General features: G+C 58.9%; 1 protein-coding gene and 1 long non-coding RNA gene across 5 annotated transcripts; one reads left to right on the plus strand and one right to left on the minus strand.

Annotated features, from left to right (window-relative positions):
• Positions 1 to 27,853, plus strand: ASIC4 (acid sensing ion channel subunit family member 4). Of its 4 annotated transcripts, none has more exons than XM_045481386.1 (11): positions 1 to 111; positions 4,907 to 5,796; positions 21,248 to 21,392; positions 21,488 to 21,615; positions 21,806 to 21,968; positions 22,501 to 22,557; positions 24,581 to 24,734; positions 26,117 to 26,208; positions 26,290 to 26,369; positions 26,696 to 26,800; positions 27,025 to 27,853. In XM_045481386.1, exons 2-11 carry the CDS (start codon positions 5,215 to 5,217, stop codon positions 27,136 to 27,138), a joined length of 1,620 nt encoding a protein of 539 aa, XP_045337342.1. In that variant the 5' UTR covers positions 1 to 111; positions 4,907 to 5,214; the 3' UTR covers positions 27,139 to 27,853. The 4 variants fall into 4 exon arrangements, with proteins under 4 accessions (XP_045337342.1, XP_045337345.1, XP_045337344.1 ...); XM_045481389.1 differs by having other exon boundaries at positions 30 to 108; XM_045481388.1 differs by lacking the exon at positions 1 to 111 and adding an exon at positions 4,261 to 4,446.
• On the minus strand, positions 5,852 to 13,688 carry LOC123599521. The gene is made up of 3 exons (XR_006713176.1): positions 13,466 to 13,688; positions 9,209 to 9,456; positions 5,852 to 6,113 (listed from the first exon to the last, which is right to left on the minus strand). It is a non-coding gene; the product is annotated as an uncharacterized LOC123599521 (long non-coding RNA).
• Positions 27,854 to 27,900: the final 47 nt, after the last annotated feature.

Here is a 27,900-nt window from a genome sequence, read left to right on the forward strand (position 1 = left end):
GCTCCCCCTTCCGCCGCCTCGGCCACCTCGGCTCCTCTGGAGGGAGCAGGGGCCTCACCCTGCCTGAGCACACCTTTCTGGGAGGCACGGAGAACCGGAGGGCAGGAGGTGGTAAGGGGCCGCCCGGTCTGAGCAGGAGCCTGGGCAAGCCACGGCCCACCCTCCGGGCCCATACTCCTCCCTACAAAGAAGTGCCCCTTGAGACATTAGTTCTTGCCACCCTGGGCGTGATGGGGCTGGCGCTCCATCCCGGGGCGGGTGGGCTGAGCACCCTTGACTGTTGCTCCCCGTGGCAGAGTTCCATTGGTCACCTCAAGGAGGCGCTGCGTTGCCCTGGGTTCTCCAGCCAGGAGCTCAGAGGCTCCCAGGGCCGGCACCTGCCATTCCCACCCAATCTACCCTGCTCACCCCTGCTTAGCTCTGCCACCCTTGGTACTCGCGGGGTATGGGGCCTCGCCAACAGTGGCAGAGTCCCCATGCCCAGAAGAGATGATCAGGAACTCCTTCTTTCCTCTCTGCCAGGCAGTAGTCATCTCCCGGCCCCTGATTTAATCTTGCGCCCTTCACAGCCCTTGTTTCTCCTGCTCATCTCCTTGGCCCTGATGTCCTGCCCTCAGCCCTTTCCTTCGTACCCCTCACCCCACGCCCCCCCCTCACCCCGCGTCCTGCGTCGCGCCCCCGCCCCTGCCCCTCAGAGCTTTAATCCCTCCTGCTGCTGTGCCGCCTTATCTGCTCCCAGCAGCTTTCGCTGCTGCAAAGCCCTCTCCCCCTCCTTCTCTGGATCTTCTCCCCCTCCTTCCCTGGCTCCCTCTTCTCTCTGACCAGCACCCCCACTCCCAGCCGGTCTCTCAGGCCTCCATGACGGCTCCTGGCTGACCCCAAATTTGCCCTCCAGTGCCCCTTGCCCTCTCTCCAGCCTCAGTTCAGAGGTTGCCTCATGCCCACCCACTCCCACACTGGTCTCTTCCTACCCCGCCCTGCCCCCTCAGGCCCCGCAGACTTGGTCAGTTTCTGACTAGCCAAGATTTTTCATCTTTCTTCTTCCCTACTCTCCCTTTCCTGGTCCTCTCTTCAGTTCCTCCGGTTGCCTGCCCCTCGATCTTGGACCTGGTGTCCTTCGGCCCCGGTGATCCATTGCCTTGGCTTGGCCATCCTCAAAAGGGGATGGGGGGCGGTGTTGGTGTGAGCCACAGGAGAGGGATCAGGCTGGGTTGGCCCTAGGACAGGGAAGGGGGTGCAGAATGCTGGCGGGCAGTGGGGGCAGGGCCTGGCGGTGGGACGCTAACCCTCTTCAGTCGCCTCAGATCACGTCCGGGCCTCCCCACCCCCCTTCACTGGAACTCTCATTAACCGCTTCTCCTGCCTCGTCCGCGGCATAAATAACCCAGATAAATCAGCCGCCGTCCGCCCCCCGCCCCTCGGCCCCCGCACAGCCCGTTTGTCACCGCTGCTCGCTCACCAGCCAGGCCTGGCCCAGTCCCGGCCTCCACCCCCCCATCCTTGTCCCTTCCCACCCACATCTGTCCCACACTAGCTCATCCCTTGGTCCGCACCAGAGCCAGGCCTGGGACAGGTGTCTGGGCTCGGAAGGATGGCAAGGTGTCCACTGGGAGGAGGGGGAGGCTGGGGACTCTCTCTAGGAGAGAGTTTGGGGGTCATGTCATTTATGTGTGGGCCACCCAGGAAGGGAGTCTGAGGCTGACACAAAGGTGAGAAGGGGCAGATGCAACTCAGCATGGGGGGGGGGGTGTCCCTCTGCTGGGAAAAGAGGTGAAGTCCCAAAAGCCTGGGTATAGGAAGGACCTTGGAGGATCCCTTAGGAGCCCCCAAGCTGGATCATGAGAGGTGTCTGGATCTGCCTTTGAGGCATTTTGCCCAAATAAAACCTGCACCTTCTCAGGTGCTCTGTAAGAACCCTCTGCCCTCCCTGTCATCTCCCTCACCCTCTGTCCCCCATTCCCATGCCCTGCCTTATCTGACTGTACAGATGCCACTCTAATCTCTGCCTCTCAGTCTACACACTGCCATCAGGAAACCTAGTTCACCCTCTGGGGGATGGAGATGGGTGGAGATTGGACTAGGAACAAATCTGGGAAATGGGGACAACTGGAGAGCAGAGGAAATCTGGCTCTGAAGCCCCCTTACCCCTGTGCCCCACACCGACTCGGGAACCAGGTCCCCGACAGACCCTCTCCCTCTGCTCACACCCAGCTCAGGTCCTGGCCAACCACACTTTGGCCCTGATGCTCACTGCAGGGGGCAGGTGGTCCCTGGGGAGTGGGTGGGGGAAGTCAGGAGGGGATGGGGGAGCTTGGGCACAGGGCTGGGGGTGGGGGTGGGGAAGAAGCTGGGCCAGGCCCCAGGGACCAGCTGGGCAATGAGCCGGGGAAGCAGCCGGGAGGCTAAATGAGGGAGATTATCACCCAACTGCAGCCGGGCAGAGAGGGAGGCAAGCAGGGAAGCGGGGAGAGGGAATTGGGGGGGGGGGGAGGACGGGGGCCAGAGGGGAAGTGGGTATAGGGGGGCAGGAGAGACGGAAAAGACTGGAGGGGAGGCACAGGATGGGCTGCAGGGATATGGAAGGGGAACTCTCGCCAAGCGTAACCAGATTCCTAGGGGTCTGGGAGACCGGGTGATGGGGACCTGGGGACAATTGGAGACAGCTGGCTGTGGGGCACTGGCGGGGAGTGAATGCAGTTCTACTTCCCCGTGGCCTGAACTCTCCTCTCCACCCACCCCCCCAACTTTGTGCCCTCCAGAGGAGTGTGATTTGGGCTGATGATGACGGAGGCCAGTATGTTAAAAGAGTATGACCCCATGATCTCAGTGGATGGCAGGGCAATTTAGGCATTGAGTACAGGGTAGCAACGAGTGCTGGGGAGAGCTTGGGGAGTAGCTCCTTGATTTCTTGGCAGAGCCCCAGACTGAAGTAACCTTAAAAAAGCAATTAAATCACCTTAAAAAAAAAAAAACCAGTAAAGAAAAATCAATACTAGGAGAAAGGGGAAGAGAGGCTGGGGGAGGAGGAGGTGGGGTGGCAGCACCAGAAGGGTCTAGGACTCTAGCCGGGAGGGCAGAGCATGGCAGGGGGCTGCCTGGGTAGGGGGTAGAGGAAGGGAGACTGTGGTCACTTGGAGACTCGGAGTGCTAACTCGGCAGCTGCTTCCAGCGCCATCCCCACTTTCCCCTCTGGGAGGCCGCCAGACGCAGCCCTGACCCCAGGGGTCTCATCTTCCCAGCTTGGGGGAGCTGGCTTGTGGGGAAGCCCAGCCGCAGTCCCCCACCCCGCCCCCCAGGAAGCTACTTTGATGAGAGGCTGGGGACAACACCGCAGGGTGCCAAGCGGGGCCAGGGCAGGGGGCTGGTGGGCTCTGTGCTGGGGCGACGGTGACTGATGGGGCCTGATATGGTCTCACAGCCAGGGCGGCCCCCGTGGTTCCCTACCCCCACCCCCGGGGTAGCCGCCCGTGGGCCCCTCCTCCGGGCCCAGGCGGGGGCTGCGACTGGCAGGGCAGGCCTGACGCAGGGGAGGGGTGGCCTCTGGGCAGCGGGTGGACCTCGGGCTCTAATCCCCAGCAGCTGCCGTTTCCCTCAGATCGATTCCCTTCTCACTTTTTTTTCAGCTGCTGGTTCCGCGGCTCGGATCGATGGAGCCGCCTCCCCCGCCCCTCTGAGCTTCCTCTCCCTGCTGCTCATTAGTGCCCCGATTAATCAGCCCCCCCTTTTCTCTGGGGGACAAGTGCTTCCTCCCCCATGAGGGCTCACGTTCTCACGCGGGCCCCCCAGAACACAAGCTGCTCCCTGTGACCACCCTAGCCTGGGAGCACCAAGGCATTTCCTCCTGGGCTGCCCACTGGGGCCCCACCCCTGCCTGCCATACCAACCCACATGCCTGTTCCCTTCGGCAAGACAGCAGCCTCACCGGGGCGCCCCTGCCCTATTCTGCGGGCCACCCCCTGCTTCCGCTTCTGAGATAGTACTCCCCATCCAAGCCCGCACATTTCTCCTCCCTCCCAAATCCCCATTTGGGCTCTTCCTCTCCCTCCATTCCATACCCTCTCCCCCACCCATCACACCTCCTTCCTGCTCCTTGGCCCGTTCACCCAACACCCTCCCCCACCCACCAGACAGGTGTGGCAAGGGATTTGGGAAGCGTTTGGGGAAGAAAAATGTGGCCACAGATGTTCAAGTCAGCCAGGGTGCCCTCTGTCCCAGACACAGGAATGACTGAGTTTGGAGGCGGGGGAGGGGGCGGCCAGCATCCCAGGAGGGGGTGGGGGGGAAGGGGCGGGGAAGGTGGATGTTGAGCTCAGGAGCAAAGGTCCAGGCCAGTCACGAATCTTGGTGGAGTCACCTTTGTCCCCTTGTCTGCCTTGCCTGCCCTCCTCTGCCCTCCCCTCCCTCATTCAAACAAGTGGCTCTCCCAAGGAGTTTCTGGAAGCCGCTGTGAGTGGGGTAGTTGGGGGCAGGTGGTGGCCAGGTGCTGGGGTCAGGAGTCAGGAGTCAAGAGTCAGGGAGGTGTGGGGGGGTGGTGAAGTCGGCTGAGCCTGGGTGTGGTCCCCCAAAAGTGGCAGAATGAGCTGAGGACTCTGGGTGCAGATCTCTTCCCTGGGTGGCCTGGGAGTGGGGCCATCTGGGGACCCCGTGAGTGCCTAGGGTGTGACAAGAGTTTGGGGGGGGCAGCCCGACGAGGTTGTTGAAGGCGGGGGCCGGGGATCCCAGTCCTGGGCTGGGGGCTGCCCCCGCCCCTGGCCTGGCTCCTGCCGCCAGTGCCGCCGGTGAAGCGCTGTTGACATGTCCTGAATTATTAAGCACGGGGTGGGCTCCGGAGCACATGCTGAGCGGAGCGGCTGGGGCTGCGCGGCGTGGCGGAGCAGCGCTCACTCCCTCGCTCGCTCGCTCGCAGGGACACACGCAGGGGCTGACAGCTGTGCTGGTGCTGATAAGGGAAGCCACAAGGAGACGATCGAGGAGAGAGACAAGCAGCAGCAGAGGCAGCAGCAGCAGAGGCAGCACGAGGGCTGCGGAGCTGCTGGGAGTGGGAGTGACTCCCCCACCTCGGGCCCCCACCCTGTCCCTGTCCTCCTCCCGCTTGCCCTGAGTTGAGGAGAGCGGCCGCTGCCACCACCGCCACTCCGGAGGGCACCGGGGGGCTGCCGGCCAGGGAGGGACAGGGGCAGGGAGGCTCTGGCCAGTCCCAGCAGCCGGGGACAGATGCCGATCGAGATTGTGTGCAAAATCAAATTTGCAGAGGAGGATGCGAAACCCAAGGAGAAGGAGGCAGGGGATGAGCAAAGCCTCCTGGGGGCTGCACGGGGGGCAGCAGCCCCCCGGGACCTGGCCACCTTTGCGAGCACCAGCACTCTGCACGGGCTGGGCCGGGCCTGTGGCCCAGGCCCCCATGGACTGCGCAGAACCCTGTGGGCACTGGCCCTACTCACCTCGCTGGCTGCCTTCCTGTACCAGGCGGCTGGCCTGGCCCGGGGCTACCTGACCCGGCCTCACCTGGTGGCAATGGACCCTGCTGCCCCAGCCCCCGTGGCTGGCTTCCCGGCCGTCACCCTCTGCAACATCAACCGCTTCCGGCACTCGGCGCTCAGCGACGCCGACATCTTCCACCTGGCCAATCTGACGGGGCTGCCCCCCAAAGACCGGGACGGGCACCGAGCCGCCGGCCTGCGCTACCCGGAGCCCGACATGGTAGACATCCTCAACCGCACTGGCCACCAGCTTGCCGACATGCTCAAGAGCTGCAACTTCAGTGGGCACCACTGTTCCGCCAGCAACTTCTCTGTGGTGAGTCCTGCCAGCTGGCCCGCCAGGCCTGGGGTGGCCGGAGGCCGGTGGGGGGGTGGGGGGGGAGGTGGCGCGCAGGGGCATCCTCAACAGGGCTCTACAGGGCTTCCCTTCCTTCCGCCACCAGAGGCTGGCCTCGTGTCTCCCCCAAGCCCGGTGTTTCCCTCTCACTCCCCAGCCGCGGAGCAGGGGACGCTCCTAGGGGCTCACCCTGGCGCTGCTGCGGCCGCTCCTCTTCTCGGCTCTGCTGCTGCTGCAGGGCCCAGGTCTGGGCCCGGGGGGCCCGGAGTGGGCCCGGGGTCCCCGAAGCCGGGCAGCTTGCAGGGAAGGAAGGGATGCACCGTGCCAAGGCCGGGCCGACTGACCCCCACTCATCTCTTGTTCCCTTTTTCCTCTGGATTCTTCTCCCCACTGAATGAGGGTGTTGGGGACGGGTGTCTGGGGGGCTCCAGCAAGAGAGGGACTCAGGGCTGCCTCCTGGGGAGCTGGCCCGACCGGCAGGCTGGATAGAGACGATCTTGATCTTCGTGTACACTGGGTGCCAGTGTCTCTTCTCTGTCTCTGTGTCTCTCATACACACCCCCTTTCACGGACTCCCTCACACATCCCTCTTTCATGCTGCCCCTCCAGCCTCTCTCCCTTTCCCTCCCTCCGTTTCCTGGTTCTTGCTGTTCCCTTGCCCGGCTCTGGCTCTTACACTGAGAATCACTCATTCACTCTTAAATGCATGGCTCACCCTCACTGCAACCCAGCAACACACACACACACACACACATACACACACACACACACACACCCCTACCTCTCAGGGACAGTTTTCTGCGCTCCCTCTCTCATACTCAGTGTCCCTGTCACCATACTCACATGCACACCTGCACACCCACACACCGAGAGCTACCCATCTCTATGCCCAGATCCCAGCTCTTACTTAGCTGCTGAGGACGAGGACAGGGTCACACTGTGGATGCCATCCCCTTTGTGATGCCCCCCGCCCATCTATCTTGATCCCTGCGCCCCATGCGGGGACTGCTGGTGCCATCTCTCACATGTGTGTGGACACAGACAGACACACACACACACACACACACACACACTCATTGAGATCTGGAGTGTCGGCTTGGGCTGCCCTCCCATGCACACCTCCCACAGTCAGGTGTGAGCTCAGGGGGCGTGTCTTGCGTGCTGTCTGTCTGTCTGTCAGTCAGTGCTCCATTCACCCACACTCACAGGGTATCTATTATCCCTGGTGCTAGAGATCCCCGGTGCACGGTTGACTCCCAGCATTGTGTACATGAGTGTTTGCATCCTTGTTACCACTGCCCAGTGCATATGCAAATACGTGGCGTCAACATGGTGCCCACTCCAGCCAGCCTCCAGTGGCCTGCCCCAGGGATGGGGAGGGCGCTTTCCTTCCTCCGGCCCAGGTTCCCATTCGCTCACTCACTGCCTCAGTACAGCAGGAGACGTGCCCCTACTAGGCTCCTCTCACCACTACCCATGCCTGCAGCCTCTGGGTCCTCCTGCCACTGGGTGTGGGGGCAGTTGTGTAGAAATGGAGGAAGGGGCAGGAAGGAGGGGTCGTCCTGGGGGTGGGGCACTGGGCTTTTGTGTGGCCACACACCCCTCTTCTAGGAAAAATCACTGCTCCCAAATCCAGGACTGCGAGAGTCCTCAAGAAGGAGATGAGGTGTAGAGAGTGTGCATGTGGACTTTTGGGTCCATGGAGCCCCTCTGTCTGACATCCTCACCCCTCAGAGTTGGGGGGAGGGAGACACAGCCCAGTCCCAGCAGGTGTTGTTGGGGCAGAAATCAATGGGAGCTTTGTGTCCCTGCGCAAGGATGGGGGGGTGGTAGAAAGGAAAGGGGAAGTGTGTTGAAACCTCAGTGGGAAGGAGGGTGGCGGGGAGGGAGAGATGGGGAAGGGGGGAGTAAGGTGAGGGAAGCGGGGTTTCCTGCCTCGCTCTAGGAAAAGGAGGTGCCTGGAGGATCTGGGAACAGGGAGTCTCTGGGGATCCTGAGGATGACTAAAGGGGAGGACGGGTGTCCAGCGGGCCCTTTCATACCCTGGGGCTGCAGACAAGAGGGCGACAGAAGTTTGTGGGTCTCAGCTTTGGGGCTGCGGCAGGCCCAAGAAGGGCGGAGGGGCAAAGCAAGCACTGGGGGACAGGAATTCCCCTTTAGAGCCTGCGTTCCCTGTCTCCCACCCAGTCTAGACCCCATATCCTTCTGCCCATCCCCTGTCTGCTGAGCGTAACTCTCCCTTGGACCTGGCCTTTGAGGGCTGAGTCTGCTGCAGATTCACCAGGGTCTGGGAGTGTGGGCTGGGATGGCGGTTCATGCCGCACGGCCGTGGGGAAGATGAGGGTGTACTGCAAGGTGAGATCAGAGAAGGGGCAGGAGATGAACACAAGGGGTCTTTCAGGAGGACACGAGGTCCACAACAGACCCTGCGGTAAGAACACGGAGCTCCTGGTGGGATCAATGGTGGGGAGACGGGTACAGGGATCCGCTGGCAGGGGACCCGCCAGGGTGTGAGTGGTGAGATGGTCAGTGACAAAGACAGGCTTTGGGGAAGGGGCTGGGACGTGTGTTCTGTGGCTTTCCCTGTTTCCTCCTTCCCACTCCCCACTCTGCTGTGACCTTTCCTCCAGAATCCAAGTTAATAAATGTCACATTTTCCAGCCTATTTTTACTCTGGGTAATGTGCCCTCCCCCAGTCCCCTAAGCTGCTGCTTTTGCTTCTGTTACCACTGCAGTCGCTTTCACCCCCACGCTCCCTAATACCCCCTCACCGACTCGCAGTCACTCGCCCAATCAACAGGAGCTCTGAGTGCCTACTGTGTACCTGCTAGGTGGTGTGGGGGAAGAACAAAGAAGGGAAGCCCCAGTCCCCGGTCCCTGTCCTCAGGCAGCCTACACTCTCCTGGTGGAGCAGAGACAGGGACACTCAGAAGCTTAACCAACCATGCAAGAGTTAACCAGCCATGCAGGGTTGATCCTGAGCTGCCAGGATCAATTGCCAAAAGAGGTCCATGGGTAGTAAGAGCCCAGCCAGAGAGGCCGCTCTGGGCTGAAGAAGGCTGGGAAGGTTCAAGGGGTGAGGCAGGCCTGGGAGGTTTGGAGAGGAGGGGAGAGAGAGGAGAGAGGAAAGAGCTCCTGGGTGGTGGGGGACACTCACCGCTCCACCCATGCTTCCTTCCACCTAGCTTACCCCGTCCCTTCTCCTCTTCCCTTCCCCCTCCTTACTCAGTCTCGTACCCACCCACCCCCTCCCACCTCGCCTCCTGCTCTCACCACCTATATGTTCTCTCCCTTCCTCCGATTCCCACCACCATCTGCTCCCCCCACCCTGGTGCTCCGAGCCCCATCCATACTTTCCCCATTGCGGCTTGCTCTCAGCCTGCCCACTTACTCGAAGGCAGAAATCACTCTCTCTCCCTGGGCTTCATCTCTTTAGCTGTAAAATGCAAGGGTGGCTCTAAAATTCAGCTTCTCCTCTCAGCTGGGGAGTGTATGGCGGAGCAGTCAAGTGTGTGGTTTCTGGAGCCGGACCGTCTGGATCTGAACCTCGGTTCTCCCCTCTAAGCTGTGTGGCCTTGGAGAAGTCAAAAAGCTTCCGTGAGCTTTCGTTTCTACATCCAGTAAATGCAATATTAGAACCTAAACAAGGCGGGCAGTTGAGAGGATTAAAAAGATGGCCGAGAAGAACTCAGCACACTGCCTGGCGTGCACATAGTGTGTCCTCTGGAAGAGTCCACAATTGCAAGTGCCACTGCCCCAACTTCCTGCTCTCTTACCTGTCGATTCCCAGCACCACCCGCGGTTGCCGACCCACATGCAGGCATCTTTGCTATTTGCCGTCTCCTGTCTTTCCCCTGGTCTTGATCCTCAGGCCCAGCCCCTCCCCTCCCCTGTTACAGCATTCCCGTGTTACCCACCCCTTCCAAATATTCACGCATGTGTGCGTGCGTGCATGCGTGTGCACAGACTCTCTCCAGATCGGTGCTCTCCCAGAGAACATCTCTGGGATGATAGAAATGTATCCGTGCTGTCCAACATGGGAGTCACCAGCCACACTGGCCATTGAGCATCTGACATGTGATTCGCGTGACAGAGAAAATGAATTGTTCAATTCAGATAGCCGCACGCGGGTAGTGGCAACCGTAGTGGACAGCACAGTTCTCAGTGGACCCAGGAACTAGGTTCAGACTGCAGGACTGGGCAGGGCTAGGAATTCCAGCCGGGGCCAGAGGATATGGGTGGTAGGTGTCAGCTCTGGCGTCTATGATCTGGGCTGAGGTCCCAGGTTGAGCTGAGGATAGGGCCTGGGTCTGGAGACACTGAGGTGTCTGTTGATACCACATCAGCCGATGCACCTTTCTTCCCAGGTGCAGGGCATGACCTCAGTCTTTTCTCTTCCATTCTATTGTCTGGAAAATTGAGGCGTGGGGGAGGTGGAAAATCCTGGAGGAGGCAGGGGTAGGATGCAGCCCCTCTCTGTGGGTCGTCAGGGGTCCAGCCACTCCCCGGAGGGGCAGGTGACCAGGGACGTGTGGGCACTTCACTGTCCCCATTCCCTCTTGGCTCTCAGACTTCCCTCCCCCTCCCAACCCTCCTTCCCCACTCGCTGGTGACTGCCGTGACTATTAATCACTCGCCCTGTTCTCTTCCTCTCTACTAATCAGGCACAATTAGACAAGGCCTCTTCCAGCTGGGCAGTCCCCCTCCCTGCCCTCCTCCCTCCTCTCCCAGCCCCACCCCGGCTGCCAGCCAGGACAGCTCAGAGGCAGGGGGGCAGCATGCATGCGGCCCTCTAGCCCTCCCTGGCTCCCCCATGCCAGATCCTGGCAATCCCCTGCCTTCGATCCCAGCTTCCTCCGAAGCTCACGGCTTCCTCCTAAGCCCGTTGCCTTCCCTGGTGTGGTCAGGGCGGTGCTGATCAGCTCTGCCCTACCTCCTCGGTTGTGGGAAGGCTACCCCATGAGCATGACAACTCCACACCTTGGCTGCTGGCTCCTGAGGGCCTGAGGGTTGCCCCCTGCCCCCCTCGGCTCAGGAACGGACGGGCTTCCCTCCGAGGTTGGCGCAGGCCTCTTACCTACCAGACAAGCTTACCTCTTACCCTCACCCTCTGTCCAGCCCCTCTGCCCTGTCCTCTCTTAAGGCATGAATCTTGAGAACATTTAGTTCAACATCTAGTTCAGGGTTGTCCTGCCTTCAGGAGCCAGGCAGGTCAGGTAGGGGAGGGCACACCTTAGGGAAGGGTGGGGTCTGAGCAGAAGGGAAGATCACTTATGCCCGAGGGGAGCCGCTGTCCCTCAGCCCCAGCTAACTCACGACCGACCGGGTCGGGGATGCCCAGTGTTTGGGGGTGGGGGCAGGGTCTTCCGATCTGTCCAGGGAAGCCCAAGTCTTGATGATTTGAATAAAAATTTTCCTGACTTTAAGAAATATTTTGAGGGCTACCTACAAGTCACAGCTTGCAGAACCCAGTGTTTGCTCTCCCCACCGCCTGCCCCAGAGCTGGCTGCTGTCCCTCAGGCCCTCCTGGTGGCAGTGCCCTCAGTCTGGCTGCTTCCCATCGGCCAGCAAGTGGGATTGGTGGTGGGGGATTCAAGTGGTGTGGCCAAACACCCAAGGGCGGGGGCTGTTATTGTTGCAGAGGACTGGTCTTCCAGGGCAGCGGGGAGGGCCAGGAGGGACCTGCCCCACCCAGCCCCACTCAGCAGCCCTGTGGCCTCTTCATTAATCAGGAATCAGCCCCGAGCTGGGCTCATTATCAGCTCAGCTTCTTGTGGCACTGCCGGAAGATGCTGATTAGCATTTGAAGAAATGGCCCCAGTATCCCCCTCCTGTCCTCCCTCTGTCTCCCCTACCCATGCTCCTTGCAGGATTCCCACCCTTGCCCTTTGGATTCCAGGGACGAATCTTCTCCCTCTTGTGGCTGGCGGCAGGGCTGCCCCTGCCAGTCCCAGGCTGGGGGGCAGAAAGGAACAGGAATGGGTGGCAGGGAGGCAGGGGCATCCCAGGGAACACTAGGAGGGTTGAGTTTCAGCGCTGCTCAGGTTGAGGCGCCTGAGTCAGTGGGTTCCACTGGGCGGGAGTGAGTGCAGTGTGGAGACAGGGTGGTCAGGGAGAGATGGACAGTCACCCTGGAGAGGGGAGGAGGGCAGCCTCAGGCTGGTGGGTTATCAGCGTTGCCCTGTCCTTCCACGCTCTCTCGGCAATGCCACCTCTGTCTCATGGGGGGGGGGGGGGTGGACAGCCAGAACCATGGTCAGGAGACCTGAGGGTTAGGGTCTTGGAGCCATCCAGATGAATCCAGATGAATGGGGGTGGGAAGGCAGGAGGAGGACAGAGACAGCGAGGATGGAGAGGAGAAGGTTCAGAGTGCTGTGTGTTTCCAGAAAGGGGTTGGTGGGGGGAGTGTTTAAACTTCTTCCCCTGGCTCCCAAGCTGGGGACCCGCAGCGTTGGAAATCCAACCCCGGGCCCCCTCTAACGTTCACCATACCCTTGGGACACCCGTTTGGGGTTGGAGGGGGAGCAGTTCCAGAGAGACAGGCATGGGCTGCAGCAGCCGAGGCGGCAGCGAGAGAGTTCAGAGAGGAGCCACGGGATGATTAAGGGGAAATGGAGGACTGATTTAGGAGGAAAGATTAAAGGAGCTAAATCCGTGGCGCTTGGCTCAGCGGTGACTAAGCGTGGACAGGATAATAGCTTACAAATGTGTGAAAGGTGTAAATACCAAATGGGGGGAGGGGAGGCGGCTCGGCAGGCCAGGGGAGCGGGGACAGGGACTGGTCAGGCCCCACGGGGGGGAACTGGGGACTCCTGGGAGACTGCCCGGTAGGGCTGGCCCCTCTCCAGTGGGGGTGCAGGGGAGGGAACCGGGTTGGGGCTCCCCAGGTTCCAAGCGGGCTGTCGCGGCGCAGCTTCGCGGGCCCGGTGCTGACCTCCACGTGCCACTCCCTCAACACAGAGGACCTGAGGTTCAAATCCCACCGGAGTCCGTCTGCGCCCCCCGGCCCCAGGCCTTTCCCGCCGCTCCCGGGCCCTCCAGCTGCCCCCAGAGAACTGTTCCCCCGGGCCCCCGCCCTGCCGTCCGGGCTTGCGCCCCCTCGGCCCTCCCCGGCCGCGGCGGGCGGCGGGAGGCGGTGTCTCCCTCCGCGGTGGAAGCCTCTGGCTTCTGCTGTGTGCGGAGGTCACTTTGCCGAGGAGCCGGGAGCCGAGGGAATGCAAATGAGGCAAACCCAGGGAGGAGAGCCGAGGCGCCCGGAGGAGACGGGAGGGAGGGCGCTCGGGCGCGGTGATGGATGCTTGCCCCGCGGGAGGGAGGAGGGGGCGGCGGGGAGCGCGCGGCGGTGGGTGCGGCCCTCGGGGTGCGGTTGGGCCCGGCCCGGATGCCCGGGTGCGTGTGCTGGGGTGGGGGGCGCACACCCACACGCCCCACCGCCACCTGCTCAGTCTTGGCCCGGGAACTCCCGCCCGGCCGTGGGTGTGTGCCGCACTGTGTCAACAAAACTCTCTAACGAATAACTTTGCATCCAGGGGCGGCAATGTCAGGCAAGGGCTTCGTTACAAATTAAAAATATTCTCGCCTGGAAAACTGCCTTTCTAGGATTTAAGGCCTAAGTGGTAGCTACCTGGGAGCAGGTTTATGGGTTTACCTGCGTGCTGGACACCCTGCGCGCTCCTCTCCCGTGGAAACGCGGCGCACTCCTGGAGTCACCGCATTCTTCTACGGCCCCAAGCTCTCCTGGCTCCCAGAGCGACCTCGGCCTGGAGTCACGCGGCCTTGACCGCCCCCTACTTCTCTTCCACCGCAGCTCACACATTTACATTTGAACAAACACTGCTCCCATTTCCTCCCGGACCTGGGAGCGGGAGCGCTTCGACCTTGGGGAGGAGGTTGCTCTGAAAAGCACCTGGCTGGCTGTGGGGGTGTGGTAGGGGAGGAGGCCAGGCCTGCTGGGGGGGGGGGGGGGGCATTCTCTTCGGTCTGGACGGTGTGGCGGGAACCCAAGCCCTTCCGGTGCGGGTGAGTGAGCTTGCTCCGGGAAGCTCTACCCTCCAACCCCAATCCCCCTGCCGGAGGACTTGTGGGATTCCCGTCACAGCAATAGTCCCAGGCAGTAATGATCTGCCTATACCTGTGATTGTTCTATTTTGTTCCCGGCTGCTGTGCACCTGCCTCATAGTGTAGGTGGCTCGATAAACACGTTTTGAATGAATGAATCCCTTTGCAGCCAGACAGCAAACGCCTTCAGGGCAGAGACTGTCTGTTTTGTTCTCTGAACCATCCCCAGCACCAAGCACAGTGCCTGACACAGCGCACAGCCTCAAGGAATAGTGACGGGCACATAAATGCTGTTTTAACACCTGCCATTTCTTGAGCACCTACTATTTGCCAGTGCTGTGACAGGTGTGTATCATCACACAGTGGATATGAGCACAGGCTTGGGCATCGCATCGGACTGCCTGGTACCCTGCTGTGCCATGATATGCGACCCTGGCAGGTTCCCTACCCTCTTTGGGCTTCTAGTATTTTGTCTCTACAATGGGGATAAGAGACCTCTAGTGCAGGGTTTTTGTGGGAATTAAGGAGTGAATTTATATAAAGTGCCCAGGGCCATGCCTGACACAGAGTAAGCACTAAGTACATGTTAGATGTTGCTATGATTTATGTATATCATCTCTTACCTCATAACACAGATCCGAGAGGTTCAATGACTGAATCCGAATCTTACAGACAATATAGGCAGGCCTCAGATGTGAACCAGGCTGGGCTGCAGGCCTGTTCATTCGGTGCTGCTTCTCATCCGGTAGGAGAGCCATATCCCTGTGCCGGGGCGGGTGGTTCACTCTGACAGAGCCCCATCCCCTAAGAAACACAGTCTCTCCCAAATTGCTGGGAGAGCCTTTACCAAGGTGCATGGTGCCCTGAGAATGGGACCAGTGGGAATCCAAGATCAAAATGCGACACCAATGTCAAGTATACTTCAATGAGAAAGAAAGAAAAAGAAAAAGAAACAGCTGCACCATTTGGCAAGAAGTTCCATTCACAAATCTATACCCCATACCATACCCCTTCCCTTATCTTTCTTGAACACCCTACCACACCCCACTCTGAATTTATCTCTAATCCTCATAACTAACTTTAGGAGAAGTTACCACTTCCCTTTCACAGATGCGCAATCCTAGGCTCAGAGAGATTAAATCATGCATCCTTACCCAAGGTTACTTGTCAACGGTTGGTGGCATAGCCAGGATTTGAACCCTGTTCTGTAGGATTCCAAAACACGTGCCCCTTTCCCCATATTATGAAGCTATGATATGTGTATCCATTTCCAGCACCCCCTCCAGTGGTCGATCTCTGCCCCAGGTTTTATTGGTCTCTATGACACTCTTGTTACTAATATTGAGGACTCATGTACATTATTTCACTCAGCAGATGCCTCTTTCATACACTTACAACCACCCTATGAAATAAGCCAGGCAAGAATTTCTATTTCCACTTGACCGATGAGGAAACTGAGGTCCAGAGAAGTCAATAAATCACTTTACTAGCCAAGGTTACACAAGGCTGTCAGTGGTAGAGCTGAAGCTGGCACCAGGGTCTGCTGACTCCTCAGGGGGGGTTAGAGGAGAGTGTTGGGGCCAGTGGAGGAGAGGGACTGGACTCTGAATTTGCCCCATCTTCCTATGTGCCCTTGGATATGTACCTTGCCACCCCTCTGTTGTGGCCTTTGCACGATGATGCCCTCTTCCTTCCCCATCGAGGAGGATAGAGAGGCAGGAGCCTTTGAACTTGGACACGTGGACCACCCCTGAGTGTTGTTTCAAGAGCTGTTCAGCCTGGGGTGTTACTCACAGTCCAGAATGGATGAAGATGCACCCCCTTCCACTGGCCACCCCCATGGACTCCAGGGCACCACAGGGTTAAAGAGAATTCATTCCAGAGGCCTGAGTGAGAGGTCCAGGCCTGGACCACATCAGGGGAGGGCTGACGGAATGTGGGGCAGGAGGAAGCTCTTATGGAAAAGTTGGGGGGGAGGCGCCAGGGCCTTAGCAGAGGCAGGGTGCCCAGAAGGCAGTGGAGATAAAAGCCTAGGCTGCAGATTAGCTCTGGGATTAGCCCAGCCTTGGCTGCTTGGCTTCTTATCTCCTGGAGGCCCCTGGCCCTCTCCCCCACAGCTCTGAGCCCTGGCCCCGCTAATTGCCTGTTAACCCCGTGGGCTCCGTGACTGCAGGGAGGATGAGGGGTGGGGAGGGCTGGGGGTGCATGCAAGCCAGCCAAGGAGAGCTTTCCTGGGGGAAATGGCAGCTGTGGGTAGATGGAACCCAAGAGGCTGTGAGGAGCCACTGCTCAGAGTAGGGAGCTCAGAGAGGACAGATTCCCCCCCAACCTCTGATGTTGTCCAGGGCAGACCTGGAGGAGGGGGCAGGGAGAAGGAGAGGGGGGCATGCCCGGGGAAGGGTTCCTGGCTTGGCAGCAGCAGTCTCAGGCCCAGGGGAGAGTCTAGTAGGAAGATAAGAGATGGGGACTGGACACCTCGGCTAGGATAAACAGGCTGCAGATGCAGAGGGGAAAGGAAAGGAAAGGACAGGGCGCAGCCAGGCCAATGGGAGAGGAAGACAGAGGCCAGGGGGATGGGCTGGCTGACAGAGGGCAAGGGACCGAGAAACAGAGGCCAGATGGATAATTTATCAGATGCTGAGGACAGGCAGGCCAAGAGAATAGAGAAGGGCCGTGAGACACAGAGATCAGAGGGACAGAGACCAGGGAGTCAGACCCGGGCCAGGGTCCAGGCCAAGAAAGGGTGGGCTGGTCTGAGAGGGACAGGCGGAGGGCTGGCCAAAAGGAAAAGAAAGGTAATGGAAGGGTCCAAGGGTCCACACGCAGCACAGACAGATTCCCGTCTAGAAGCTTATTCAGCCCGGGGCCAGAGGGATTCTGGGAGGCCATGTGCTCAGCCTAGGGTCAGGAGGGCGGACCCAGGAGCTAAGGCAGAAAGCGAGGTGGGGGGGGGGGGGGGGGCTGTGCAGACCAAAGGCAGAGGTAGGGGTCTGAGATGGGAGGGGTCTGAGATGGGAGATACAGAGGTAGGGGTCTGAGCCTCTAAGGCTGAGGGCTGGTAGTGGGTCATTTGGAGACAGACCCTCGGCCCACTCCAGCACATCCTAGCCTAGCACCCGTTCCTTTCCGCTGCGGGACCCTGGACTCTCCTGTATGCATTCCCTCCTTCTGGGCCAGTCCATGGGGAAGAAAGCAGTGACCAGCCCGGGGGACCTTGAGGCAGAGCGGCCGTGCCGTCTCCATGGAAGAGGCTGTGGGCTGTGCCGCCACCAGGGTTCTGCCACTTAGGAGCTGGCAGTTCCACCCGCCGCTGCCTGCCTGGCCCGGGGACCGTCTCCGGGGCAACGCTCTGCTCTGCCCAGCGGTCGGGCCTGACCTGGGCTGTGCAAGTGGCCCGGCCCTGCCAGTCTGGCCTGTCCCTTCCCTGCAGAGTATATCCATCAGACCCGGAGCATGTTCACCCACCGCCACCCCCACTCTGCACAACCCCCTCGAGGGCAGGGGTGCCAGGTAACCACCCCCCCTCCAAAGCCATTGTAGTCAAAGTCTTCCTGGTTATCCCTGCCCCGCACAGGGCCGGGCTCAGTGTCGTGCAGAATGGTCTGTGTGTACTTACTGGAGGTATTGAAAGGGAGGCTGCCCAAGGCCCGCCCAGGGTCAGGAGCCTACCAGAGTCATTTAGTCACCGGATACGCACCCGCCAGGTGTTTTATAAGGGCTAATTCTGCTTTGGCACTGGGCTCAGTTCCGTTTGGATCTCTTGTCGTTTACTGGCTGTGTGCCTTTAGTCAACTCACTTTCCCTCCCTGGGCTTCCTCACCATTAAATGGGGGCAACGATACTCTCCTCGTGTGGTTTTCCGGAAGGCAAAGGAGAGCCCTTCTCAAAGGAGAAAATAAATCAAAAGCACCATAGTGCAAGACCTTTGGTAGGGTTCACCTGGCACTCCGTCCCTCCACCTCACACCTTCTACGAGTTGTACTGGGGTCTACGCATGCCGAAATGGGCTCTGAGCCTCTCAGCTGCGGGGAGTCCACAGTCCTTTGGGTTGGGTCAGGCTGAGCTGTGGAGAGGCCATGACGGTTCCTGGTGATCAGGGGGAGCCACCGGGGCGGTGCTGCACATCGAGGGTGGGGGGTAGCTCACTAAACCTAAACGGGTCCCCCATACAGTCCACGCCTTGTTTAGCCTCTCAGCTGGAGCATACACTCAAACCAGCTTCATCAGCAAGAGCTGATTCCAGCATCTTCTTGGCCCGAAGTAGGAAGAGGGTGGCTGCCTTGAGATTTGAGTCAAATACTTATGTATTCTCCCCATCTACCCTTCCCACACCCCTGGGGACCCAGGAATCTTGCACCGAGCCCCTCTCCGGGTTCCCCTCCTTCCAGTAACACGTTGTCAGAGCGCAGACCTAAAGTGGAGCTGTCCTACGGGACTCTCACCCATTCATTTTGGGCCTTTCTACTTGAAGTACGGTCCACGTGCCAGCGGTTGTTAGAAATGCAGAATCTCCGTCTTGTCCCCCTCCCCTTGCCAACACACACGACTGAACCAGAAACTGCATTTTAACAAGGTCCCCAGGTGCTTTGTGTACAACACAGTTTGAGAAGCACTGATCTTGGAGACCTTGGTAAATCAACCCATCTCTCTGAGCCTCAATTTCCCCATCTGATAGAGGGAGATGTGAGGATTCCATTGGAAAGAGCACGTTAAGCATTTAGTCAGTGCCTGGGCACAGCGAATGCTCTGGGACTGTCAGCCATGCCTACTCCTGCCCCACAAATAGACATGCAGCATGGAGTGGGCAGGGCTGATACAGACAGGGTCAAGGACTGGAACCCAGAAATTGGTCAGGGGGAGAAGCAGGAGGGAGGGACAATGAACTGAGGGGCAGCAGATCTGGAGAACAAAGAATGAGGAAGGTGTGGGGCGCCTGGGTGGCTCAGCCTCTTGATTTCAGCTCAGGTCATGATTTCATGGTTCGTGAGTTCGAGCCCCACGTTGGGCTCTGCACTTACAGTGCAGAGACTGCTTGGGATTCTCTGTCTCCCTCTGTCTCTGCCCCTGCTCATGCCCCACCCTTCACTCACTCAGAATAAATAAACGTTAAAACAATGAAAGGCTTAGAAACAGGTAATCCTTGACCCCTTACCCCAAAAGAGAGGGTTAGCTTTCCAAAAAAAAAAAAAAAAAAAAAGCGAGGAAGATGTGCGGAAGTGGAATGGAAGGGAAGGAGGAAGTGGTGGGGGAGGGGACAGACGGGTGTTAAATCACTCACCTCTCTCATTTCTCACCTGTCTCATTTCAGCTGGTGGGACTGAGAGGGAGCTGGGGCTTGGGTTGGCAGGTGGCAGCTGTGGGTTGTGGGAACAGCTCAAGTCTTGCATCCAGATGAATTCCGCCTCTCCTACCGACTAGTTGACTGGTTGTGTGGCCTTGAGCAAGTCACATCACCTCTCTGAGCTGCAGTTTCCTGGCCTATAAAAGCCAAGTAATTTAAATCTATCCATATCAGAGTTGCCGAGCGCATGAAATGGGGGTGGGGAGTGGGGTTGGATGTAGCCATGATTTGTAAATTGCAAGGTGCTTGTTAGACACGTGTTTGTTTGAGGATCCGCAGGCAGGATATTTGGGTGACAGAAGACTTAACCCTGCTCCCCAGACAACGGTGCCCCAGGCCCCCAGTTCTTAGAAATCATCCTTCCTGCTCTCCACAACCCAGCCCCTCTCCCTTCTACACCCTTTCTCTGAAGCTAGGCATTTAGGATATGTTTTCCCCAACACCGCCCAAGCCTTTTCTCCCAGCTTTTACCAGCTGGAAATGTTTCCAAGGAGAGGGGAGAGGGAGCACGAGAGTGATTGAGGGCACTGACCCCTTGCCCCCAGGGAAGGTGCTGCCTGTGATGGGTTTGACCCGGGGGCTCGTCTCTGTGGGGTGAGCCTGGCAGCGGGGCACCTGCCTCCGCCTCTCTCTTGACCCCCGCTCCCCAGCTGCTGCGCAACGACCCCATCGCACCTCCTGGCCGGCGGGGCTTCGGCATCCATCTCCGGGACGCCAGCGCCATCTGGTGTGCATTCTGGGGAACCCTCCGTAGTGGAAAAGAGCTTCTTTCGGTGCGGCAGTAACTGCTTATAAGCCTTCCTCGTGCCGGCCGCTGGGCCAGTGCTGGGGACACCAGACAAACCCACTGCTCCTGTGCAGCGTAAACCTCAGTGGGGGAGATGTTGACACTGAACAAGGAGACAACCAGATAAACGAGATAATCTCAGGTCTTGGTATACACTGAGCAAACCGATGAACACCTGCGGAGGATCACCCTAAGTGTGTGTGTGGTATATGTGCGTGTGTCTGAAGAGGGGACACTTGGGGCGCCTGGGTGGCTCAGTCGGTTAAGCGTCCGACCTCGGCTCAGGTCATGCTCTCACAGTTCGTGGGTTCGAGCCCCGCGTCCGGCTCCATGCTGAAAGCTCAGAGCCTGGAGCCTATTTCAGATTCTATGTCTCCCTCTCTCTCCCTGCCCCTCCCCTGTTCACGCTCTGTCTCTGTCTCAAAAGTAAATAAACATTAAAAAAAAATGAAAGAGGGGGGCACTTACGCTGAGACTTAAAAGACAGCTAACCATGCCAAAGGTGGGGGGAGGCGGCATTCCAGGAGGGAGAAATAAATGAACAAAGACCAGAGGAAGGAAAGGTGCTCCATAGGTTTGAATTTGTCACTGAGATCTGGGGGTAGAGTGGCAGGAGAGGTCATGACACATGGCGATTTTTCAGGCTAGGGAAGGAGTTTGGCTTTATCCTCTGGGAAACGTTGGGCTCCAAGCCAGCAGGGGACTCAATTGGATCCCTGTACTTTACAATGGGCACTCTGGCTGCTGTGTTGGGGGGTGCCAGGAGCGAGAGGCAAGGATGGCTGAAGGCAGACCAGTTAGGAGCCCGGAGCGAGGTGGGAGATGCTGGTGAAAGAGGGGACACAAGATGGAATGAAAGTGTTTGGATTCCAAATAGATTTCAGGAGTAGAGTTGCCCAGCTCAGATTCTGGATTGAATGTAGGAGTGAAGGAGAGGGAAAAAGTCAGAGATTCTGACTTGAGAAATGGGGTAGATGGTAGGGCCCTTAAATCAGAGGGACGGAGCACAGAAGATCGCAAGAGTTCTGCTATTGATACGCTAAGCTGGAGATGTCCTTTAATCAGCTAAGAGAGGATGTCAGTGGGAAATATAGAGCTTAGGGAAGAGGCTGGGCTGTAGAGTGGTTGCTGTTGGACAGCGATGTCCAGGCAGGTGGGCCCTCTCACAGGACAGGGAGCCTTGAGCTGCAGGAATTGTCTCAGCTTCACCTCCTCTCTTCCTCTCTCTCACCCCCCTGCCCCAGGTGTATACTCGCTATGGGAAGTGTTATACCTTTAACGCGGATCCACAGAGTTCACTGCCCAGTCGGGCTGGGGGCATGGGCAGTGGCCTGGAGATCATGTTGGACATCCAGCAGGAGGAATACCTGCCCATCTGGAGAGAGACAAGTATGCAGGGAAAGGGACAGGGACCGATTTGGGGGCTCCAGCCTGGGCCCTCTGCCTGGGAGGGGTTTCCAAAGGTCCGCATCTCCACTGTGCAGATGAGACATCGTTTGAGGCCGGCATCCGAGTGCAGATCCATAGCCAAGAGGAGCCACCCTACATCCACCAGTTGGGCTTTGGCGTGTCCCCAGGCTTCCAAACCTTCGTGTCCTGCCAGGAACAGCGGGTGAGCACCTCCAGCTGGGCCCTGGATTGGACACTGGGCAGGGTCTTTGGGCCCAGAGGGGATGCTGACCAGACCTACCCTCCAGAAGCTCACAGGCCACCAGGCCACCCATGGGCTTTGCTGAGGTTGTGGGCAATGGAGGGCCAGGTGGGCCTTTTGGGCATGACCCCATTATGCACCCCCTCTGCAGCTGACCTATCTGCCCCAGCCCTGGGGCAACTGCCGGGCAGAGAGCGGGCTCAGGGAGCCTGAGCTTCAGGGCTACTCAGCCTACAGCGTGTCTGCCTGCCGGCTGCGCTGTGAAAAGGAGGCCGTGCTTCAGCGCTGCCACTGCCGGATGGTGCACATGCCAGGTGGGCACCCTCCCCTCCCGCCAGCCCTCCGTGCCACCCTGCTAGGCTCCAGAACCTCCAGGGGCAGAACACTGCTCATGTGCACGAGCAAGTGCATGTGTACAACAACATGTGTGCGTGTCTACACTCACGTGAGTGTATGCGTATGTGTTTGGGACTTTATAAATGTTTCCACGTATGCGTATGGCAATGCACGCATGCATGTTTGTGGGCCTGTTGATGCGCACTTCTGCATACGTGGGCTTACGTACATTTGGGCTTGTGTATTTGAGGCGGTTGTGTGCATGTGCTGGTACACACGCGTACAGATGTGTGTGCATGTGTGCATGCAGGCAATGTGCATTCGTTTGATGCACATATGCATGTGTACATTTTCAGGCGTACATGCACGAGCATGTATACGCTCGTGCATGTACAGGGATGTGCAAACATGTACGTCTGTGCGCGCGCATGTGTGTGCCCGCATTTGGGAGCGTGGTGGGGGAGAGGGGGTGGAACCATAGACTCCAGGAATAATCTTCTCTCCTTTCAGGCAATGAGACCATCTGCCCGCCAAATATCTACATCGAGTGTGCCGACCACACACTGGGTCCGTGCTGCCTTCTCCCCTCCCCTGCCTCTCCATCGCCTCCCTCTTCACCCCCCCTGTCTGCTGTTCTCCTCATTGCCTTGGCCCCCTTCCTCCTATTCTCTCCCTGGACACTCCCTCCAGGGTTGAGCCTTATCCCATACCTCCAGGGGGTCTGAGGACTTTGCAGGTGTGGACACTTGGGTAAGTGGAGGTAGCAGGGTAGGGGTTGCAGAAAAACCAGGACTGGTTAGTGAAGGGTTGGGCTTCTGTTGTGGCTCCACCAACAAGCTCACCCTCTCTGGGGAAGCGAAATGACCTCTCTCTTGGTCTGAGGAAAGATGCGCCGCTGCTATCAGTGTGGGTAAGGCAAACCCCATCTGGCCATAGGTCTCACTTGGGCTGCGATTCACTCATTCTTTCATCCATCCATCCATCCATCCATTCATTCCTCTGCAGATGGTGGCAGCCTGGGCTGGTGCTGGAGGTGAGAGTGGGAACGAGAGGCCGCCCTCATGGAGCAGGACTGTGGGCAGGCACCGTGCTGGCACAGGCACAGCCTTGGTCCTTGGATAGGGGAAACACAGGGGTGCTACAAGGCCCCAGGGATGGGCGTGCAGCTCCACCTGGGAAGGCAGGACGATCCTTGGAGGAGGTGATAGATTGATTAGCTGAGATTTGAAGGATGTGGAAGAGTCAGCCTGGTGAAAAGGGGGGAACACGTTCTACGCAGTGGGAACAGTTCAGTGCTAAACATCTGTAGCCGGAAAGAGAGTTGGGAGGGGAATCACGGAAAGGTCAGTGTGGCCCGAGGGCAGAGAACACAGGAGGTGGGGGGGGGGGCGAGACTGGAAGAGGCTCTGGGAAGCCAACAATGGCTTAAGGCAAGGCAAGAATGCCATCTGATGTTATCAAGGTGACTCTGATTAGCTGTGGAGAAGGGATGGTGGAAGTTAAGACCAGAAGCAGAGCAACCAGTCAGGTGAACGCTGCAGTAATCCAGATGATGGGGCCCCCAGGGAGGGAGAGACATGACAGGAAGTGGAACTGAGACCTTCTCTGTCCCAACGCATTCCAACTGCATCTGCCAAAGGGGCAGTGGGAGAGTGTTTAATGAAGGGGCAGATGTGTGAGCAGGGACTTTAGTTGTCCAGAATTTTGGGGTGTACTGTTAGGCAATGGGGAGCCACTGAAAGTTCTAGAGAGGTATTGGGATGATAAGGAGTGAATGCCATTTGCTGCTTTACAGGGTAAAGGAAGGGAGCGCCTCTGGGGCCCAGGCAGAGATGTGTGGCTGTCCCAGAGGACGGGAACTCCGGCCACACGAGGGGGAAGCAGTCTCAGCCAACCAATGGCCTGGCGGTGAGGAAGCTGGGGAAAGAACTATCCTGGCATCTCTCCCCTCCTTGCTCTCTGACCCTGCTGGGGTCTCCCACTGGCCAAACCCAACCCAAAGCCAGAAGACAAGGGAGTCTAGGTAATGCATTTGGCAGAGAGACCTGCCTCCTGGACACAGAGAAAAGTGGAGGAGAGTGGAGAGTGGATCTGAAGGGGGGAACAAAGAAAATCCAGCATATGAAACATAGCATCTGTCCTTCTGCCCATCTGTCCACCCATTCACCCACTCATCCATCTGCATATGTGAAAACATGCATATAATCCCATTCATCCGGCATCCTCTCCAAGCCCCAAGCTCCAAGTGTGTCTGAGATCTCGTGTGAATGGCTCTGACGGATGGGCTGTGTCCTCCGTCTACACCATGAGGACTCCTCAGCCCCAAAAGGCTAGGACACAGAAAGATAAGCCTGTAGGAGGGTGCTGGGGGGTTCTGCCCTCACCCACTTTCTTAGGTGGTCTGAAGCTGGTCCAGGAAGGAACCCCCAGCCAGTCCCCCTTAGGCAGTGCCAGGGTGGCCAGTAGAGGCCCTCAGTGAGGACCTGCCTGCCTCAGGACAGCCCCTATGCCTTCTCCCTGCAGCCAGTGGGCCTCTGGGCCACCTACCCCCCCCTCCCCCGCCACTGCAGTTGGTACCTCTGTGTTGCAGACTCCTTGGGTGGGGGCACCGAGGGCCCGTGTTTCTGCCCTACTCCCTGCAACCTGACCCGCTACGGGAAAGAAATCTCCATGGTCAGGATCCCCAACAGGGGCTCAGCCCGGTACCTGGCAAGGAAGTACAACCGCAACGAAACCTACATACGGTATGTGTGTGTGTGCGTGTGTGCGTGTGCGTGTGTGTGTGTGTGTGTGTGTCTTTAGTAGAGGCCACCTGCAACAGGCGTGGTCCATGATGGAGACTGGGAGTGGGCGGTTTCTTTCTTACTAATGAGTCTTCTGCCAGGAATGCTTTTCACGATCCCTTTCTTCTAATTAATCCCTACCCATCCCCCAAGTCACGTCCTGTGTCCCCACCTCCAGGGATGCCCTCCTTCATCCAAACTCCTTTCTTCTGAGCCCCCACAGCACTCTGTACCTCTCGGTCATTGCACTTAATGGTTGTTTTACAGCCCTCTGCTTGTGTCTCCCCAACCCCTGCCCCCCGCCCCTCCCCCCCAGCAACCTGGGAGCCATTAAATGCACATGGAGAGAATGCTGTGCCAAGGGAGAGGGACAAGGTGGCCTTCAGGAGAGGCCTCATTGAGTCTTGGGTCTGGTCCCTTGCAGTCAATCTACAAAGGCTGAACATCCTGTGGGTGCCAGGGTACCAGGGTGTGGGTCCTGCGGGGACAGAGGTGATTACACCACAAAGCTCCTGCCACAATTTGTGGGTGAGGCCACGTTTGATAGTGAGGTGCTGATCGTCAGGCCTCCGCTGAGATTAATGGGCGGGGCAGGTGAAGCAGGGAAGGCATGTGTGGGGCCTCTGAGGACCCTGGGTGTGTGACAGGAGGAGACAGGGTGGGGGAGAGGCATCCCGACTAGAGAACTGTGGGATCATATACAGACCAGCCTGAGCAGTGGGGAGGCTGTGTGGAGAGAAGCAGATAAGAAAGAAGTCTGGATAAGAAGGTGCAGATCACAGGCAGTCTTGGAAGTCTGGAAAAAGAATTTTGGGGGGTACTGTTAGGCAAAGGGGAGCCACTGAAAGTTCTAGAGAGGTATTGGGATGATACAGAGTGAATGCCATTTGCTGCCTTACAGAAGGCAGGAGGGGCTCCTTCAGGCCCAGGAGGTTTCTGTTTGTTTGTTTTTATTTTTGTTTTCGTGGTTTTAATGTTTAATTTTGAGAGAGAGTGCACGAGAGGGGGAGATGCAGAGAGGGGGTGGGGTCGGCAGATCCAAAGCGGGCTCCACACTGATAGCAGACAGCCCGATGTGGGGCTCAAACTCATGAACTGTGAGATCATGACCTGGGCTGAAGCCAGACACTCGACCGACTGAGCCACCCAGGTGCCCCCAGGCCCAGGAGTTTCCTTTTGCTCTCCCAGGCCCTTGGCTAACCCTCAAAATATGAAACAGACATGCATCTGGGACTGTCTTCCCTCACAGCCTTTGGGAGTCTGAGGGTGGTCACCAGCTTCTTGGTGCAGGGGACTCAGATCAGGATGGCCCCACAGGGACACCCTGCTTCCTGTCTCCACAGGGAGAACTTCTTGGTCCTTGATGTCTTTTTTGAAGCCCTGACCTCCGAGGCCATGGAGCAGCGAGCGGCCTACGGCCTGTCAGCCCTCCTGGGTGAGACGAGGCCCTGACCCAGATTCCATGGGGGCGGATGAGCCCAGCCTGTGCCTCTGACCCTGCCCTTGTGCGCCCCAGGAGACCTCGGGGGACAGATGGGCCTATTCATCGGGGCCAGCATCCTCACCCTGCTGGAGATCCTGGACTACATCTATGAGGCAAGGGATGGGGGCCTGGTGGGGGCCACCCAGAGGGGGCGTGGAGGGTGGGAGGAGGGGCTGTGGGAAAAGCCGGGGGCAGTACAGTCTTCCTGGTGCAGCTGGCTTGGCTGCAAAGCCGGGGTTCTTGGCCAGGGTCTCCTGACTGGCCGGAAGGCCCGGGGTTGCTGAGGAGTCAGGAGAAGGGGATGGGTGGGGAGGGTTGGGGAGTCCTAATGGGGGTTTGCTGGGGCAGGAAGTCCTACAAGGTGGGCCTGGTGAGGCCCGCCCTTCTCCTCTACCAAGTTTCCTGAGCCCGCTGCTGTCCCCTCACTCTGAACCCCAAGGTGTCCTGGGACCGACTGAAGCGGGTGTGGCGTCGTCCCAAGACCCCCCTGCGGACCTCCACTGGGGGCATCTCCACCCTGGGGCTGCAGGAGCTGAAGGAGCAGGTGAGGGCGCTCTGTGGAGTGCAGCCGGTGCCCTCTCCCGGGACTGGAGGCCTCGGCAACTTCTGAACTAGCCTGCCCAAGCTCTTCCTGGGTTCCCTGGAAGCCCCTACCCTAGGGGGCGAGGAAAGGCTGGCTGCTGCGGGGTGGGGGTGGGGGGTGGGGGGCGGCGGGGCATGGGGGCAGGGCTTGCATTCTCCACGTCCCGCTCCCTCTTTACCTTGCAGAGTCCATGCCCAAGCCGGGGCTGTGCTGAGGGTGGGGGAGCCAGCGGCCTGCTCCCCAACCACCACCACCCTCCTGGTCCCCGAGGAGGACTCTTTGAAGACTTTGCTTGCTAGGATGGTGCTGTATCTAAAAAGACCCAGGAGTCTGGGACCCCTCCCAGGATCCCCAACAGTCTCCTCCTGATCCTGGGACACAAGGCCAGGGGGTGACCCAAGGGGAGGGGGAGAGGGCGGTGCTCACTGGGAGGGTGGGGACTCAGTTCACCAGCTCTGGTGCCAGCTGCTTTGCACAAGGGTCCTTCTTGTCCACACCTCCCACCCCCAGGCTGGGCCCAGGGAGGGCTGGAGGGGAGGGAAGGAAAGGAGAGAGGGAGATGGAAGAAGGGGCCCACCCAGCAGGGGTGGAACCCCCTGTACATTTGTATATATTTAGGGAGGACAGGGCGGGGGTGGGGATACAGAAGTAGAAGCAGGGTGGGGCTATGGGGGTGGGTGATTCAGGGACAGCCAGGGTCCCAGCCCTAGAATGTCAGCAGGAGAGGGAGAACCCCCAGGACTCAGGAGGGCTGGGCTGGTCCTACTTCCTGTCCCTCTCCAGGCCCAGCTCCCCTTTTCGCAGGGGGACTGGGTGGCCCAGCAGGCCTGGCCTAGCTCCCAATTTCCCCTGCCCCCACCCCACCTTCAGAGTCCCCTCCACAGGGAGCAGGCCGACCTATCAGACCTTGGCTGAGTTTGGGGGTGGGGAAGGGAGCCTTCCTGAATGGCCTCTCTGCCTCCAGTCTGGTTTTATAAGTGCTGACGAAACTGAGAATAAAGAGGCCTGAAGAACTTTCCGTGTGCACATATGACCAAGCTGTGAGCTGGGGCAGGGCGGGG

Source organism: Leopardus geoffroyi, chromosome C1 (genome assembly GCF_018350155.1).
Source record: "Leopardus geoffroyi isolate Oge1 chromosome C1, O.geoffroyi_Oge1_pat1.0, whole genome shotgun sequence".
Classification (NCBI taxonomy): Eukaryota; Metazoa; Chordata; class Mammalia; order Carnivora; family Felidae; genus Leopardus; species Leopardus geoffroyi.